The sequence below is a fragment of the Rhipicephalus microplus genome, chromosome X, assembly GCF_043290135.1.
Source record: "Rhipicephalus microplus isolate Deutch F79 chromosome X, USDA_Rmic, whole genome shotgun sequence".
Classification (NCBI taxonomy): domain Eukaryota; kingdom Metazoa; phylum Arthropoda; class Arachnida; order Ixodida; family Ixodidae; genus Rhipicephalus; species Rhipicephalus microplus.
Genome location: NC_134710.1, coordinates 319,155,215 through 319,174,503, shown reverse-complemented (window position 1 = coordinate 319,174,503; position 19,289 = coordinate 319,155,215). Strand labels below are relative to the sequence as shown.

At 42.6% G+C, this 19,289-nt stretch overlaps 1 protein-coding gene across 3 annotated transcripts in view; it reads right to left on the bottom strand.

Annotated features, from left to right (window-relative positions):
• Positions 1 to 5,413: 5,413 nt before the first annotated feature.
• Positions 5,414 to 19,289, bottom strand: part of LOC119161295 (EEIG family member 2) — a 48,682-nt gene continuing 34,806 nt past the window's right edge. Inside the window, exons 6-8 of one of the 3 annotated variants that reach the window (XM_037413691.2) lie at positions 15,607 to 15,784; positions 14,159 to 14,258; positions 5,414 to 5,933 (exon numbers count right to left, since the gene is read on the bottom strand). In XM_037413691.2, coding sequence (XP_037269588.1) covers positions 5,733 to 5,933; positions 14,159 to 14,258; positions 15,607 to 15,784 — 479 coding nt within the window. In that variant the 3' untranslated portion in view covers positions 5,414 to 5,732. The remainder of the gene's footprint in view (positions 5,934 to 14,158; positions 14,259 to 15,606; positions 15,785 to 19,289) is intronic. The other 2 variants (XM_037413692.2, XM_037413693.2) reach the window with 2 other exon arrangements.

Below are 19,289 nucleotides of genomic sequence, written 5' to 3'. Positions count from 1 at the left end.
TACTATTAGGAAAAACATGTGGAATAGATTAGAAATTTGTGCAACAATGCATTACAATCTGCTCACAAAGCATTAAATAAATGTGACTGTCAAATTGCAGCTGGTAAAGAGATAAGAGGGAAGGAGAGAGCAAGAGAGCATTCATGCCTTGGCAAACCACACCACAACACAGAGGTGCAATGGGAATGACTAGAAACTGCAGGTCTTAAGCTGGTGGTTTGCATAACACAAGGACTACTGACCACCCTCGGAGAAACACAGTAAGCTTCCTGAACTGACTGCATGCACTAAGTTGGTAACTAAACACATTATGCCAATGTATTTACTACATGCAAAATAAACCGTTCACACTCTATTTGACTTTTAGTGGCGTTGTAGAAAGCATACACGAAGCACGAGTTTATGACCAAAGATGAAGGTGCCACTATGAAGCTTTGCACTAAGTGCCTAAAAGCATGCAAATTGGCTACAAAACAAAAATAAAGGAAATGACTGAAATGCAGTTAACCCATTGATTTTGATAAATAAAAGTAAAAGTTCACTTCAGTAAAGTGAAATATTTGTGGGAGGACTATGCAGAGCAATGGCTGTCTAGATTTGGAAAGGTCAATCCAATGAGCTTCAGCACATGTCAGCCATCACATGCTAACTTTATGACAACTACAGCCCACTGACCCAGTGCCAGTTTGTGTGTAATGTGCTGGGTGCTCATTGAATGTTCTAAACACAAGACAATCCTTGCAGGGCAGCTTTGCTGTGCCACTCCGAAGTTATTACCAGTGGCCCAGGATTGAGCCACTGGAATGTGCAAACTTATGGCTCTGTTGAAAGAACACCAGTGCGACAGAGCTGGTCACATATACTGCGAGACAAATTAATCTGCAGTAATATGTAACGGCATATGACTAACAAGTAAGGAGCTGAGCATAGCGTGTGTCTATCTGACAAATGTGTGGTCCACACACGACACTCATGTCACAGCAAGGTCACATGCGTTCTGATAGAAGGTGCCAGAAAGAGAGAGGAAGGCAAAACAGAAGCAAAAGACCGGCTCTACGCTTCCGTTTTAGCACAATTATTATAACGTTCAAAAAGTTCTGCACCCACAAAACCACGCAAGTGATGCTCTCTGTTCCAAGGGAAGGGCAGTTACTAAGTGCTAACGAGAGGAAGAAATGCCAGGAAATGCACTGTGCAGTGGGGAACGATGGTGGCATTTCCAAAGCACCAAAATTACGTCTTCCGGCTAGCCAATAACATTCCAAAATAATGAAGAATTGTTACAGATGATGACACTAATAAAAGACAGCACACATGGCTCTGCCTGTTTACGTATATGCAGTTGTCAACCAAATGCACTGAAGCACTTTAAAATGCCTGCAATGCTGCCAATTTAACTTCCATAATATAACTGAATAAAAAATGAAGTTTTTCACACTGTCACAGCTTTTCCTACGCATTTCTACCCCTCAATCTTCAACCGAACCTGAGAAAGCAGGCATTCTCAATGCCACAAAGTACACACTCTTAATTAAAAAAACTTAAGCATTGGTTACAGTTCAGCATCACTCGTGGCATACACATTCCACTTCTTTCTAGATAACAAAAAACATATGTTGTTTCTGACAAAAACAAACACATACACACAAAAGAAAAAAAAACTGCTTGCTTCAGACATGGTTAAGAGAAATGGCATTTCACTTTATAGCAGGGAATGCTACTGTGGGCTGATAATTATGCTGGTTGTGGGAAACCAGATCAGCAAGACCAGTTTAAAAGTTCAGCTAGCACAGCGGCAAGAGATTAAAGTGTCTGAAAAAATAAAACAAAGTACAATTACACCACACTCCTTAATATTCTATTACGAGTGTATTCGTCATGCAGTCACCTGATCGTTAATTTTTCTACTACTGCAGAGAAGGGGCACTATATAGTACGATTCCTTCATTCCATTACCCTTCTACATCTGTCAAGTGCATTCTGCGATTGGTTAAAAGCTCCCAAGCTGTACCCACAGCACCTTTGTGTCATATGGTGCAAAAAAAAAAAAAGAGTGAGAACGCCCTATAGGAATGACGTGCCAAGCAAAAACAAACTTCCATTTTAGCTGCAAAGTGCCCCCCTATAGATAGAATAGAAGATGGCCATTCACTGGCCTTTTTGCAATGAGTACCCTTAGCTGGTAGCAAAAGTGAAGTTATTAGCGAATAATTGCACTTAGTGCACTGGTATATCCGTGAAGTCATTTAATTTCTCTTAAGATGCAATTTGCCGCCATTTTCCGCTCAGTTTCAAATGGAGTACACTTGCCAGCTAGTCCACACATATTCAAGTTTGTCCTATATAAATGAAAAATTTCTGAATACTTGCCATTTGACGTTACTGGTTTTTGTAGTTTCCAGTCGCCACTTGAACAGTAAGCAAAATGGGCAAGGCTTGTTTAACCATTTAGGCTAACCAGAGAACGCTGATGGCAAATTCAGAATAAAAATAAAAAAATACCCATCCCATCGTCCCATCGTACCAATCCAGGATAGTGCAAAAAAAAAAAAGTGTGACACCTCAATATCTCCCACATTTTGAAATAGTGATGGAAAAAATAAAGGACGCATGATATCATAGTCTTGTTATCTATATTTAGGATAGCTTAAGCACAAACAACAAGTTTCTATATTAGAACATAAGCCAGCAGTAATATCACTTTCAGGACCGTAAAAGAAAACATTACGCTGCTCGAGGACTGAGAATAATCACTCAGGACAGAAAATCTCCCAGGGCTTTCATTTCCATCACCATGCTAGTGGTTATAAAATGAACACGTCTTCTAGATAAACATTTTCAAGTAAGCCAGTTCTCATTAGCATGCCAGCATAAAACGATGTCTGAAGCACAATAATGGCAATATTCAACATCCACCCGCAGCTAGAAACTCTATAAATACCTTGCACAAAACAGACTCTTACATATGTGTCTTTTTAAAAAGAGAAGCGCAGTGAAAAAAGAAGATAACTGCCTCATATTAAAGAAAAGCTCCACCATGAGCTCACTGGGCAGATGTGAGCAGATGGTGCAGGATGCCTATCTATACAAGAACAACCATTCTAGAGCATTCATATAAAGCAACTTGAAGGCACACATTTGGTCTCAACAACTGAGCAAAGCAAATGTGATATAAAAGGGAAAAAGAAAATATTGCTGAAAATGAGAAGAAAGCACATTCATTCCATGAAGAAGATGTTCACAGTTATGCAAAAGTGAGAGCTAAGCAGCAAAACAGAAGGATGCAGTTCTTGAAAAAGATGGGGAAGTGTTAGTTAGCAGCATAGTGTATACCGAGAACAAGCACAGAGCATGCAGAACACTGAAAAAGGTATAAATTGAGAAGACACATACATTCTGTGAAATTTTATACACACTCACAAACACATATGCCTATACGCAGGAATATGTGCAAGAAAGACAATCATTCATTATAACAGCACTTGGTCCATGCGTTCAAAAACTTTCATTCAACACATTTTTCACATCTCTATATATAATATAATATATCCTGTGTACCATGCAAATTTATGCACAATACTCGTGCAAATTCTTATTTTCATAAAGTACAATAATCCAAGGCAATAGAAGGGAGAAACAAACAGTAAACAATGGGGAAATAATGACTGCCTAGAAGAGCTCACAAAATTTTGAAGAATTCACAGGCATGTGAGCAAACTGTAAAGGTAACCGTAATGGGAAATCTACTCGAAAGTCCCAATGGCCCAATTAAAAAAAATAAAAAGACGAAGAAAAACCGGGTAACATTTTGGCAGGTTGAGAAAACACTAAAGATACATTTAGCAGGTAGAATAGGGTACCAGATGAACAAACAGTTCGAGCTGGAGAACCATAACCGAAGGTGACTGCAATGAGACAGACACTTCTCATCAGCATACCTGCTTTTAAGCAACTTGTATATGTTGGGAACAAGCAATAGTGACAAGACATTACATTCTCACTTGAGTTAAAAGCCCAACAAAAAAGAGGCAAACAGGAAAAGAAGGAGCATGCTGAAAGGTGTCATAAAAGACGCCCTCCAAAACTTGCTAAATACCACTTGGAAGCCATTGAGAACAGCATGTTGCTCTCAGAAAATTAATTGACCAACAGTGTAGAAATTATAATAGAAAACTTGAAAATAAAGAAAGAGGACTCTAGCAAAAAGGAAAAAGATAGTTTACACAACAGCACATAGCAACGTGATCAGGACAGCATGTAGGACATGCAAATTAAGCAACCTACATCTTCTGATAAAGAAGGTTCCACTTGCTACCTGATGTACCACAAGCAAATCTTGGAGTCCCTTAGTCTGCATGCAGTCTCAAGGACCCCTGAAGTACTCAGCCACGTTGTAGCTTGTTTGCTTATGTTAAATATTAAACAGAGTTTAAATGTGTACAAGACTTCAGCACCTTCAAACTTATACATACAACTGCCAATAAAAATACATGATATAGGGTATAAAAATAGCAATCAATTTGACAACATATGTCACTAAAGATCATACGGCTAAAACATTAGGGATGTAGTCTTTTTCCTAAACCTTGTGTTTGGTGGTAAAGTGACTCTATGAATGTGCAATGGATAACAATATTGAATTTGACTATACAACTCATATTTTATTACTTGACCGGCTACAATTTCACCTCACTTTTATCAGTTGCTATACGCTATAGTTTTGCGTACTAAAAATCAGATGATGGCACTGTCCACTGGCAGAGGCACTTTTGACACACATGTCAGAACTGGAAAGAGCTACTCCATTTAGTTACATGTGATTACCTACCAATGAAAATAATGCCAAATTTTTTGAAGTGTGGTTGCATAGCACTTACAAAGCACCCCAGGAAATTTTCAGTTACCTCGAAGTTTAATAAATGCATTTCAAGTTTCTTTTTCTTAGCAGTATATGGTTGAAGCAGCTTCTTGAACATGCACAAAAAGAATATATATATATATATATATATATATATATATATATATATATATATATATATATATATATATATATATATATATATAATTTCAAGCTCTCACTGTTACAGCAACATTATTTGCTTACTAGTTACTTTGTCACATCCTGGAATTTAATGGCATCATGGGCTGTGTGCTGCCAGCAGTGTCTGCAGTTGTGAAGCCAATAAAGCTCTTAATAAAAGGCTATAGGGAAACAAAGAACATCTGAAGATGTGTGCAAGAGAACAAGACAACCCACTTAAATATACTGGATAAGCCAGAACGTTGCAAGAGGGTCAGTGGTGAAGAAGGGCACATAGCCCATGCTGCTTTCCGCTCTGCTGCTCCATAAAAAAAAAAGCACCTAAAAGTAGCCTTTGTAATGTAGATTCGTTAGCAGCAGCTCAGTCAGATGTCAACTATATTTCCAACTTTTAATCTGCTGCCAGGTTGGAAGTAAGTGAATTTCACAGTGGCCGTTGCAAACCGAACAAGCCAACAATGCTTGACAGAAAATGACTCAAGTCCACAATTGTGTACCGAGAGAAGGAAAGAAACGAAGAGAATGTCGCCAAGAAAGTGCAGGGAGGCACTGCGTTAGGTGGAGAAGCAACAATGCAGGCTAGACAAGTATGAAAGGGAAAACGAGGGATCAATAAACGTGAGCAAGAATAAAGACATTGAAACATGTACAGCTCACACAGGGGTGGAGAAGGCTGCTGCACAAAGAGAGCTCAATCACATGATGTGGTGGTTTTGAGGCTAGATGAAGTGCCCGTCTTAAGAGCCGGTACTCCATCTTTTCCTATAAAGAGCTGCAATCCCTGGCCCTCGGTAGGCTCTGCCTCGAGGTTTGTGTCCCGGATGAGATCCTCAATGAGCTGGTCAGCATTGACACGCGTCGAGTCCATGCGATGTTCCTCAGTGATCTGTTTCTGCAACATAATGATTAAATCAGAGGAAAGCAGGCTTTTCAAACAACGTGTTCAGGCTAAGCTTAGAGGACGGCCCCATTGCCATCAAAAGAAGAAAGTTATGATCTATGCACTTTGCAGCAGACCACTTCATAACAAAACCTCGGAACAGTGCAACAAAATACTATTCCCATCAAGCAAACAACCACATCTACTATACACACCAAAAATACAATGCTTATCCAAAGCAATGTGACAATGCCCCAAGAGATTGTGCTAGAGAAATTGCAAGAGAGGGCTTGTGAGAAGTTACAATAACCACCAAGGACTGCCAGTGAAGCAACCAACAAACAAACAAGCAAAAAATACTCTCATTCCCACAGCTATTGAATATACGATTGCCTCGCACTTTCAAAGTTAGTTGATGATCTGCAACTAGTATAAAGCACATCACTTCATGCACCTACATGTGTATTTATGCTGATGACTAATGTGCAATCTTGGGAATTCATTAAACAAAAGGAGAGCAATGCACAAATACAACACTTGTTCAAAAGAACATCACGGACTTCTTCAGCAAAAAGTAGTTGACCCCAATAAAGTTCTTGCTCATCTTTATGATCATATAAATATTTATATTATAATAATAATATCTGGAGTGTAATGTCCCAAAACCACAATATGATTATGAGGGACACTGTAATGGAGTGCTCTCGAGATTTCGACCATCTGGTGTTCCTTAGCATACACCGACATCACACAGCACATGGGACTCTACCATTTTGCCCCCATCGAAATGCGACCGCCATGGCCAGGATCGAACCTGCGATCTTCAGATGAGCAGTCGAGCACCCTAATCGCCATGCCACATTACGAATACTTTGCATGCTCCCTACCAATTTGTATCATCGAGATTCTACTATAATGCCACTGCATCCAATTTATTTCTCATTTGACTCGCACAGTCTTGAATTTCAGAGATGAAGTTTGGCATATCACTTTGAATTTAACAGAGCCACCACACACATCTGCACTTTGGTAGTCTGAGAGCAGAGAGAAACCCACGCCGCAGCAGAGCAGAGCGCACTCAATCACGGGCGTAATTTGCAATATGCAAGTGGGAATCAATGGGAAAGTTAGTCTCGTAGAGAGACAGTTATTTGTAAGACGCCTTTTTCTTGGTTGACAATATTGGCTGTCTAAAGAGTGCTTCATAACAAACACCTGAGCACAGTCCTACATTTTGTGTGCCTCACAGTGTGTCATTATATGTGTGGCTGAAGACTGAGTGCTGGCTTGCCACTGCATTGCCGTAAAGCCCACATATCGCCCATGTTTTTTTTCTGAATTTTAGGGTACAAAATTTTGGCCCTGTACAATATGCGAGTCCCAAGAATTTTCCTCTGAAATTCAGTTTTGGTTTCGGTATAGCGCGGTGCTATAAGCATCATTAAGTGTTTGCGCGCTTCTGGGTTAGGTAATGGGCAGTGTCAGCGGTGGTAGCAACCATTTGTCTTATATACCCGCGTGTGCGAATGTGGTCAGTGGTCTTTACTTCAACTTGGCGCCCATAACGATGGCCAAGATTTTGCTCCTGTGATTTTACGCCATGTCAGCACCGTGCAGGCAGTACTCTGCTGCTTTTAAAAAGAAAGTTATCGCTGGTGCCGAAACCTGGCAACTGTGCTGCGGAGCGGCAGTTCGGAGTCAACGAGTGGAGTATTCGCCGTTGGCAGAAGCAGAAGGATGCCTTTTTTGCTTGCAGCGGCCAGCAAAAAAGTTTCCGCGGACCAAAAAATGGAGTGTTTCTTGACGTGGAACGAGAACTCGTAGACTTTGTGCGGGAGCAGCGAGCTGCACATCTCGCTGTCAACATCGAGCTGCCACAAGCAAAGGCAAGGGAGATCACCCGAGACAAAGACATTCAGCCGGAGGATTTCAAAGGTGAGCAAGTATTGGGTGTCTCTTTTCATGCGCCCGTTGGGTACTCCCTACGTCGGCGTACGTCAATCTCACAGAATCCGCCAAAGCGCTACGAAGAGAACCTTGTAAAGTTTTAAAAGTATGTAATTGCGTTGCGAAAGGCTGTCCCCTTCCAGAAGGGCCAAATCGGCAACGGGGACCAAATGCCGGTCTACCTGGAAATGCCCTCTGCGCTGACTCTGCATCTGAAAGTCTCCAGGCAAGTTATCCTGCAATTAACTTGGAAAGAAAAAACGCGGGTGACTGTAATGCTGCCCTGCATTATAGAAGGTCGCAAGCTACCACTCTACGTGGTAGCTTGCGACCGCTGCCGAAGGGGGAGAAGTTCCAAAAATGTCGTCCTTTGCTGCGAGGACAACGGGTCGATGGACGAATCGCTAGTGCTTGACTGGATAAAGTTCTTGTGGTGTCGACGGCCCGGTGCACTGCTGGCGCTCCCTTCAATGCTTGTGCTCAACGGCTTTCGGTGTCACCTGACCGCCTCTGTAAAGCGACTGCTAAGCAACTCCCACACCGAACTCGTCGTCATCCCCGAGATGACATCACAGCTGCAGCCGCTTGATACGTGCCTTAATAAGCCATTTAAGGGCCGTGTCAAGCGTCTGTACGTGGAGTAGACGAGGTCCGGAGAAGCAGAAGTGCCCTCTGCCGGACGGCTGAAACGGGTCTCGCAGGCGATGCTGTGCGCGTGGATAGTCGAGGCTTGGGCCTTGTTTGGAGGCGCTTGTTTGCAGAGCGTTCAAAAAGTACTCCATCTCGTCCCACTACGACGATGAATGAAGTGTGTCAATAAATGCATTTTTCCATTTTACTCGGGCTATATTCAAGTAAAAACTTTTTTCTCGCGTTTACTATCCTCGAATTACACTCCAGACTATACGCGGGTCCGAGCTATATGCAGGCTTTTACACTATGTCAGTTTCTGAACTACAACAAATGACAGGTGCTTTGATGACCACGTGCCGCAGGGGCACCACGCATCTTGTGCCCGACATGCGCTACACAAGTGCCCTTAGCTTTAAGATAGACATACATTTTTTTATTATTATTACAGTTAAACCCTTTTAAAAAAGGCATGCTCCAGGCAGCAATTATTTTCTCTTATTCGAGATGTCTTATTAGCAGTGGACCTTGTATGCATTTTTCTACCTGTAGGCATACTGGTGTCTCTTATACACATTTGTCTCTTATATCAGTGTCACTTATAAAGGGGTTCGAATGAAATATTACTTCTTTGTTGACACCTGCATGGACGAATCCCTCCTTATGTGAAGACAACGTTCACAGAGCATGGTGCCTAAATGTGGTTGTTGTGTGGTTGATATGCGCGCCAATACGGCACGCAAGAAAGGGAAGTCGCTTGCCTCCATATCACGAGCTCCTCGCAGGGGTGAGACGGCTGAAACTAAATTGGGAGCAGTTTTTGGAGCAGCAAAATTTCAATTTTGGAGCAGGAAAACCTTGCTTTGGAGCAGTTAGCAGCGTTTAATATGTCGTCCTGGGAGCTTGAAAATACAAATTTTTCGCAACATGGGGGCACCAGCGTGTATTTTAATTGGTTTATAATACAGATAACACTGAAATAGATTTGAAGGATGTTTTTAAACATATTATTGCCAGGTATGACCTGCGCTACCTTTTTTTCATAACATGTGACCTATCTAGCTCTCGTAACAAACATGTGAAATAATATTAAAAAAAAAAGGGTCCTGTTGAAAACTAGGTTTCTCGAAAACATTTAAAAAGAAAAATGCATCACACTCAAAAAGAAATTCGAAAATTGTGACTGCACAAGAATCTTAGTTATGCAACAGTGGTCCTTGGCTTAAAGAAAGGCTGACATGATAGCGTCAAGAGCTTTCAACAGACAACAAAAGTGCGCTGCACCGCCGTTCGCGGCCACCTCGTGTGGGACCCCATTGAAGAGTGCAGCGCGAGAGCCCAGAAATCTCGCCGCACTGACTATCTCGTTATGTCGTAAAGCACATGTGTATGGCACTAAGTGATGAGCGAATGGTACTGATAACGCCTCTCCACGCGAGTAACCACATGTTATTCATACTGCACATGTTGGCCAGTTCTAATTTTTGTAATATTGTAGGTCATCACCGTCAATGTATCGGAAGTCAATGTATACATTGACTTCCGATTACAGCCCTCACTGCACAGGTAAGAAATTCGTGTCCAAGCAAACGAACCACCGAATGTACAGAGGTCGGTTTCATTGCAAAGAAAGAATAAAAGAGAAAAGAAAACGAAGTCACACAGCAGAATGGCCGCCGACCAAAACGGCGATCGAACATAAAGCTAAGCCTAAAAGCCCGTGAAGCCCAGAGCCGGCACGCAGTGACGCCTCTTCAAGTGCTCGTTCAGAGTTTGGATTACTGAACTGAGCAGTGGCAAATCACCATTCATGAAAACTGTGCCACGTGGTTGTCGACACGTCATGAGTCACGAATAAAGCGCCGAGGTGACCGTTTAAGAGAAGACACAGGTCTTAGGAGGTCGAAAATCTAAAAAATCGACTTTTTGAACCTGAGATTTTCGGAACCTGCGACTATTTTTGCACTTATCTGAGAAGTTTCTAGCTTTTGGCGTCCTTATTTCTGGTGTGAAATCCATTTATAGCACCCCTGTGAGATGAATGTGAGCACAAGCAGACGCTAAAATCACGCTTTTTTTTGGCGCCGAACCATTGCCGTTACACACAAGCTATCGTGGCTATCTTGGTCTCGTTTGGAAGGGTGGTTCTTCGTTTTCTATTTCCCGCCACCACTGCCTTGCGTTGCTCATTGGTTTTTCAGCAAAAACGCGTCATCAAGAAATACAAGCGCGCGATTCTATTGGCTGCTTGGGGCATGTGACAAAACCTAAGCATTTGAGTGTCCAAGTGGCATTTCCGACGTCTGTTTCAGCATCCCAACGTGCACGGGCATGCGCCATTTTGTCATGTGTGCTGCAATAAAGAAGTTCTGCGCCAGACAAATTTGTGAAGAGGGTGTGGTGATGATTCGTTCACCGTGAACTTCACAAAGAGCCCCGCTATGGTTCAGGACGAGGATAACGACCCCACAGCAGTCAACGAAGGTCGCCGAGTCACCGGTGTTGGCCTAACTCACGTACGAGCCGGTCGGTTGTCGACAACGTCACTGAAAACAGCCATGTTTTGGAGCCTCAACAGTTGGAGGATGGCAAGTAAAAAAGCAGAAGTGAAGCTACGAAAGATATCAATCTTTGCAGCGACAGTACGGAAGTGCAGTCTTATTGGTAAACGCGCCGATTCCACGTTCCCCCCATCTGACGAAACGACCTCGTTGGTGTGTCAACTGTGTGATGGGTCGTCAGAGTGGAGTTCGCCGCGTGTCGACAAACAACAGAAAATCAATCCGTTAGCGGTGAACGTGCTCGCTGTCCGTGCAATGGAGGCTACTGGCAACAGGTAGAGTGCTTTTAATGACGTGTTCACAATGATGAACATATTGCGCCGCGGACTCCACTCGAAAATGTGGCAATCTCACGTGAAAAAAAAGAAACTAACACTTCGCCGCACCTGCACCCTCGAAATTTATGAGCGAGTGCGCGAGTTCGGTGTGCAACATTTACTTGTAACTCAATCTGGACAAGCCGGAAAACATCGCTGTATCATACAACGGATCACAGATGACACTCGCACATTCGTCGCACATCAGCATCCGTACCGTCACCGAACTGATAAGCAGCCTTGTCGGCAGACGAGCACACGCCGGCAACTTGCAGCAGGACTTGAACAAACGACATGCTCATGCAGACAATCAGTCCGATTACATTCCCGGTGCATATTAACTGACTGAAAGTATGTGTGCGATGATATTTTTCCCTCAAAAAGGCAAAATAAAGTTTAAACCGTTTTTTCTCATTTTCTCAGAACACAGATTTTGACCACTTTCCTTGTTTGCTTCTTCTGTAAAAACGGACCTAGGATAGCTAGAGCTATAATTCTTTTTGCACATTGTAGTTAAATCTGCACAAAAATCAATGCTGAGATTCGATTTTTAATGTGCAGCTTAATTTTTTTTAATTTTCATAAAAAATTTCTTTTTTTCTGGTTACATGCCGACAGTCAACTTTATTGTGCTATAATTCCATAAGTACTTGTTCAATTTTCTATCAGCTTGCAGCATTGTACTCCTTAGGCTTTTTAGTATCCATATATGTGTTAATGTATATATAATTTTATGTACATACATTTTTATTGTTTAAGCAATAGATACAATGTTATTACTAATTATCTCAGAAAATGATAAACCTGCCTAAAATATACCTGTATAGCTAAAATAAGCTCAAGAAGCTGAACAAGGCTGCGCTATCACCTAATATGGTGAAGAAATAACCCACGTTATCTCTAAAACCCATGTCCCCCCTTAAAATGCCACCACGGCTTCGCAAATAACCAAGTCTCTCTACCTGCGGATGCCGATGCCCGGATTTCACGTGCGATGGCTTTCTTTAATGCAATGAGAACTCGCTTGTCTAAATAAATTAGTAGCGAATGGGCATAAACCAGAAGTGGGTTGTACGCGTTTTGTCACTCACGGAAGCCACTTTGAGAACCTGCACTAGCCAGGACATCCAGGAGATGCGTTGCATGCAGAGAAATGACTCCACGTTTGCTGTTACTCACTCATGGCAAACACGCACGCGTAGGTGACCGCACGCAGCAGCGTCGACATGAAAACTGTAGCAACTGGAGGAACGTGCCATGCACAGCAAATAACCTGAGAGTCAGCTCCGCTACGCTCGCCACTCAGCTATGGTTATCACAAGGTGACAGAGGCACCAAAACACACAGCCTGGCTAGTAGAAGCAGCACACTCAATACCCGGCAGCACATTTTTGCGGGCATATTTACTACAGTTTAGAGGAGATTATGGCGGCACCGTGCATGGGAGCTTTGTCACCAAAAAGGTGCTAAGTAAAAAAAAAAAAAAAACACGATTGGGTGCGTCTTATTAGTCAACTCGGCCTTTTTTCCCCACTGAAGCTGCGGTTTGCATCAAAATTCTAGCTTTCGAGGCTGTTTTGGAGCAGCTTGGCGCAAGAAAATGGAAATGTATCAAAAATGCGCAACATGCGCAGCTGTCTCACACCTGTCCTCGCCATAAGTGGTGAGTTTGCAGGCAACAGATTGAACCACGAATAACGGAGGTCACATGCACAAGAAGCGGGGCCGATACTTTGGTAAGGACATTCATCTAATGAGAAAAAGTGCTGCGCATATGTGAAAAGTGAGAGAAGGCGAGAGCTCTGCGGCAATCTGCAGAAATAGTTGGGTATGCTTGGTGCCAGACTAAGAATATATTGGACCGAAATTCCCTACAGACATGTAGGCAGACAGAATAATGTATCAGAATTTGAGTGCGGTTGGGGCGAAGTGCACTTGGATGAGTGCAGTGAGGTGCATATTACAGTGGTACTATTACCACATGCAGACTCCAAATATTGGTTGTGTTATTCATTACATTAGTAGTTATCAAAAAGCATCAGTAGCTTCAGTTAGTGCTCAGATTGCTTGTCAGAGAGGAAGAGATGAAGGCAAAAAGCAGCATAAACGCTGATGTAAAGTTGTCATGGGATAAACTGAGGGATAGAAAGTGGGAGAAGACAAAGAGATGGAGCAAAAGAAAAATGAACCGACAAGGCGTAAAGAAGGCAGTATAAAGACGGCAGGGCAGCCATCATGAAGCGGTAATATATGTTTTTCACTTCCTTCACGGTGTGCTTTTGAGCACTGCCTAAGCGATACACAGCAGGAGATGTGCATTCCCACTAGAGTGCCTATTTTACACTAAAGTTTACCAGACGAATGCTTACCTAAACTAGAAAGCAAGTATGATGATCAATAGTAGAAAGAATTAAAATAGAACTTCGCATGTTGCAGAGGCCCTGTATACACCTTGACAGAAAGACTCGTATATAGCATTTTTATGAAAGTGCTACATTTATTGAAGTGCTACTGTTGCGACTTCCTGTAAGTTACTTAACTTCCTGGTAAGTTGGGAACGTGCAAGCTGTATAGGTTCAACACAGAAACTATGAGAGCTGCAAGGAACAAAGTCAAGGATGAAAGTAAAAAAAAAATGCACATGAAGACAGCCAAACTATCAAGACCCGCAAGCATGGATTTTGAAAAGGCTGCAGGAGAAAATAGTCAACAGAGGACAATACGTCGTTTGACAATTCACAAGTGAGAAAAAGAGAAAGATCAAGCCAGAGTCAACACTCACATAAAGCAAGTTCTGTACCTTGCTGATGGGGCGTTTTCGATCTGGAGGTTTCAAGGATCCTGGGAATGTGTCGCTATAGCTTGAACCAGAACTCAGGTTCCTGTAAATACATAACAATAAACTTGGGGCAACTCGATTACCCGCATACTTTTCAGTTAACTCGATCCATCCTGACAGTAATTTTGAAAAAGTCACCAAAGTTGAACATTAAATCAATTATAATTGTTCTTTATAATCCAGCTATTACAGGTTGTCTATTATGAGGATAAAAACTGCATTTTTGAACTGCACAATGAAATAGCCCCTGAAATGTCAGTGTGACATCCCGGATTTCAATATTTTTGTTTGTTCTTTTTTTGTTGCCACATAAGCTAGATAAATGTTTTAAAACTTGTCATGTTAAGTATTCGGGTGCCTAAGAACACACCACAATATTAAATTCTACTAACAAAAAAATATACATCATAAAAGATGCCATCAAAAATCTGTGTCACGATGATGAGTAGATGCAGGAATCTCAAGGGTAGCGTCACCACAAGTCATTCTTTTTGATAGCTTGGTTTTTCTCCTGAATTTTGAGACTTGCGGAAAGTCTTCTCGAGGGCAAGGTATCATGAAATGGCAATGTACTAACAAAAAAATATTTCTCTTTACTGACCCATAGCAGCACTGTCTGTATTCGCTGCAGGTAGAATAAATGAGCCCAGCACAAGTCAGCTACAGCTGTAAATGCCCATTTTTTATACACCTGTCGAGTATACTATTCTAACATTGGCTCACAATATTTAGCAACTTCTAAAGTGTGCTTAGGTGTCTGTAGATATGTGGTGACCGAAGGAGCCAAATCGTGCACAGCAGGACGACGATGACATGACACTTTTAGTGCAATCAAGAAAGCTCATCTGAATGATACCTTATACTACTCATTCATATAACAGTCACAAGTTGCATCACACCTCTTCTGCATTCCAGAAAATTGCTTGTGTTACGTTCTTGAGCGCCTTTGAGAGCCCCCAGAGTAATTTTTCACACACAGTGTACTGTGAGCTAAATCGTTTTGACACAGCATAGATAAAGACAAATATACGGACATTAAATACGCTGAAATAGTTGGTTACCTTTCCTTATTTTCGCAATAGCTGCATGTCCAGTGTTGTCCATGAAACAAATGATGCAAAGCAAAGTGGAGATGTAGCTTTAACACAAAGGTAAGCCTTTTCAGCCTAATATTCATAGGTTGTAGTCACAGCAGCCATCAGAATTCTGACCTGCAACTTGTTTGAATTGCAAAATTTTTCTTCCCAAAGTTTTACAGTGTGCAGTGATAGCACCATTCAAATCTGGGTAAACCTTGTGTGAAAAATAGAAGTGAGCTCATTATGTGAGTCAATACGATATTAATTTGTCAAAGTTTATTGGGCTTTGTGCTGAGTCATAGCAAGACCTACCTGACATGTCCAGACTCGGAGCTACCTTGTCTTGAGTGTGACTGGAGGCTGCCATAGCCAGAGCCACGAGAATGTTGACTGTGATAGCTGGAATTGCGCGAGTGGCACTGTTCAAAGTCCTCCTCTCGCCTGGGCTCACTTGCCTCTGGGCACCCCCCCATGCCACCATTGCCCCCTTCTGCATGATATAAGAATAAGTGCACACTGAAGTCTACCATAAAGTACTCCACAGCAACTTAAAACACTGGTGAAGCTCCCTGACAAAGCAACTACAGTATAGACTGCTTACAACGCAGGTCCCGGGAGTCGTGATTATCCACACTGTAAGCAGTACCGCACTATAACCAAAGCAACCTTTTTCAAGGGCTGCAGTTGCACAAAAAGTATTGAGCATGCAGCCTTACATTTACGATTCTGGCAGTGGTTGCAGCAGTAGAAACACGTACTGACCAATGCTGTTTGCATCTGCAGGTCAGTCGCCATATGCTTGGTATATTATCTATTATCGATTCACTGTTCCACTCTTGCTGTAGCTGCTGCCAGATACAGCTTGTGTTAATTATGTGTTATTTTGATCTGTGATTCTTACGTTGTTTCACTGAGCCTCTAGAGTATGTTCGACTAACAATGCCTACAAATGCAGAACTCTTGAAGAAAATTGAGGCAGACGAATCGAAGCTTGCTGATGTGAGTCAAGGTCTTTTAGACAATCTACTAGAGAAATTCCCGCTCAGAGCCAGCAGTTTGGGTGTAGGTGTAAAACTCAAGAAAAAAATTAACGGCTAGGAAAGTAGTGTTGAATTCCTGAACAAACTCGTCGAAAAGCTGAGTGCCGAAAACTGCGACCTCAAGGCTGAAAATAAAAGCTTAATTAAAGACAAACAATCAAAATCTCGCAAAGAAAGTTTCCGAGCTTGAGCAATATTCAAGACACAACAATGTCGAAATTAAGGGAATTCCTTGCACTCAAGGAGAAGACTGCATGACAGTCATACAAACTATTTGCAACAAGATTGATTGCCCTGAAACAGCCATCGACCTTGACATTCACAGAGCATCTACAAAAACTGAACACAAATTTTGTGGCTTGTTTCAGCTCAAGGGCAAAGAAAGCTGAATTTGTGGCAAAGGCAAGGAAGGCAAGACTTTGCTTAGGTGACATCGGGCTGGCAACAACAATACAGTACCCAGTTTATGTTAAAGATCATTTGATATTAGAAAACAAAGCTCTGTTTTCCAAAGCTTTGCACCTTGAAGAATAAAAAAACTAGAGATTTTTGTGGACAGATAATTGCCAGGTTAAGTCTAGAAAAACAACGAATAACCAAGTGGTTTGCTTTGGAGCTGAATCCGATCTTTTAGCGTTAACTTAGTCCAAATCTAAGCTTCCTCACTGTGTGTCACTAGACAACTACCATATAAACCGGACTATAGGTCGAGTGGGAATATAGGTCGACCCCACAAGTTCAGGTTACAGAAAAAAAAAGGAAAACAACCCAAACTGCTCAACCACATTTATTTGTGAATTGGGCGCACTGCACCCCTATCGTCGGAGCTCCTCTCAACCACCATCGCAACTGCTCCTATTCGTCCAACAAAGCACCGCTGTCTTCTGAAGACGAGAGTTTGTCGCTGGCCGCCTCCCACAGTGCGCAGTCTTCAGTGCCATCCAGAGAGTTGCTGACGCAACATTTCTTGAAAGTCTTTTCCGCATGGAATCTAGCAAGGAACGCCAGGCGGAAAGCACCCATCCACAAACAGTTGCAAGCGGAGGCCTCTGTAGGCGGCCCGTCGGTGTCTTTGGGTTGTCGCCGAACATCCCCTCTTGGTACTCCAGCTGCACTCGGTCCTTGTACGGCTTGTTTAGCACAACGTCGAGCGGCTAGAGGGTGGACGTCATACCACCCGGTATCATGGCAAGGTCCGTTTTCCCGTCGCCAAGTGCGCGTTTCACAGCGGCGACGCTGTGAAACGCGCACTCGGCGACCACGAAACGCATCCAACACCAGCATGCTGCAAAGACGCAGCAGTGCACCTGGTGGACGGTTCCACACTACTCTTATCCATTCGAGCATCTTGGCCTCGTTCATGTATCCCTTTTTGTTGACGTGAATGACAACACCAGGCAGGAACACTTGCTTCGCCATTCGCCATTGTCTTGCGTTTGAAAATGACGAAGGGCGGAAGCTTTCTACCATCTGCCATGCATGCCAGCATGACGGTGAAGCGAGAGTGCTCGTTGCCAGTGGACAGCAGCTTCACATCCTTGGCGCTGCGCTGCGTAATCGTGGTCGACGAAGGCATGTCAAAACACACGGGGGTCTGATCGACGTTGCCAATCTGCCCCATCATGTAGTCGTTCTGCTCCCAAAGCTGGTTCACAAAGCGCTGAAAGTTTATAAGCTTGTCCTCGAATTCTTTCGGCAACTTTTGACAGATGGATGTGCGCCGCCGGCGAGAAAATCCTTTGCATCACATAAATTGATGCACCCAAGAGTTTAGTGCACGTAACAGTTCTCTCGTGAGCCCAGCTTCTAGAGCAAGTTCCATGGTTTTCTTGCGAATGGTATCCACGGTCACTGGCAGCGATCACGCACGAACTTCCCGCTCAAAGTCCGCTAGCTTATCTTCCAGCTGCGGATGAACGGCACTTCGTCCACGCAACGACGGTTTTCAAGGATTGCACATCTGCAGCTTCCCTTTCTGCGTCCTCCAATAATAGCGCACGCTTTTTTCTGATACACCAAAGCGGCACTGAGCAGCCATATTTCCGTTTGCTTCTGCGAACTCAACAACATCTAGTTAAAACGCAGCAGAGTACTGCCTCCTCGTACCGCTACTCATATTCAGTGAATGAAAAAAAAAAAGACCACTAAAAATGCAGCACCATGTCAAGTGGAGCGAAAACTCAGAACAGATCAAAAGCAAATCACGAACACAAAAAAAACAAAGAGAAAAAAAAAACTGCCTGCAATTGGATTTGGATACGGATATGACCTCGTCCGGCTTCTCAAGCACATGCAAGCCACATGGTGCCAGACAGTGGTGCACTTTCAGCTAGACACCGCTATATAAGACGAGGGGCGACTTCGGTTATTTTATGAAAATATCTCAACTTATATTCCGGTTTATACGGTATGACAACTTCATCATACTTCTTTGTCAACCAGCTAAACAACGTTTTGTCAAACAAGCAACGATCCATTTTGCATTTCAATGCACGAAGCCTGTGCAAGCACTTCGATGGCTTTTTCAACTTGCCCTCTGCATTTTCTTTTCCGCTCTCAGTAATCAGAATATCAGAAACTTGGTTGAATGACCACGATAAGTACCTTTTTTGCTTTCCTAATTTTGTTGCTGAATACAATAATCGTCCATCGAGTAGCCATGGTGGAGCAGTACTTTTCCAATGTTTTGTATAAGAAGAGGATTGATCTTACTCTAAGCATGATTAATTGCAAGGGTGTCTGGATTTAACTGATGTACGGCTTCAACACTGACAACAAAAACCTGATAATTGGTTGCATATATCGATCACCTCCTTTGTCAGAACAAGATTTCTGCTCCGCTCTCTTTAATGTCTTGGGAATCCTAGCAAATGAAAATAAAAAGGTAATTATTATCGGTAACATCAATATAAACCTCCTTGACACGTCTACTTCTAACCATCTACATATTAGTTA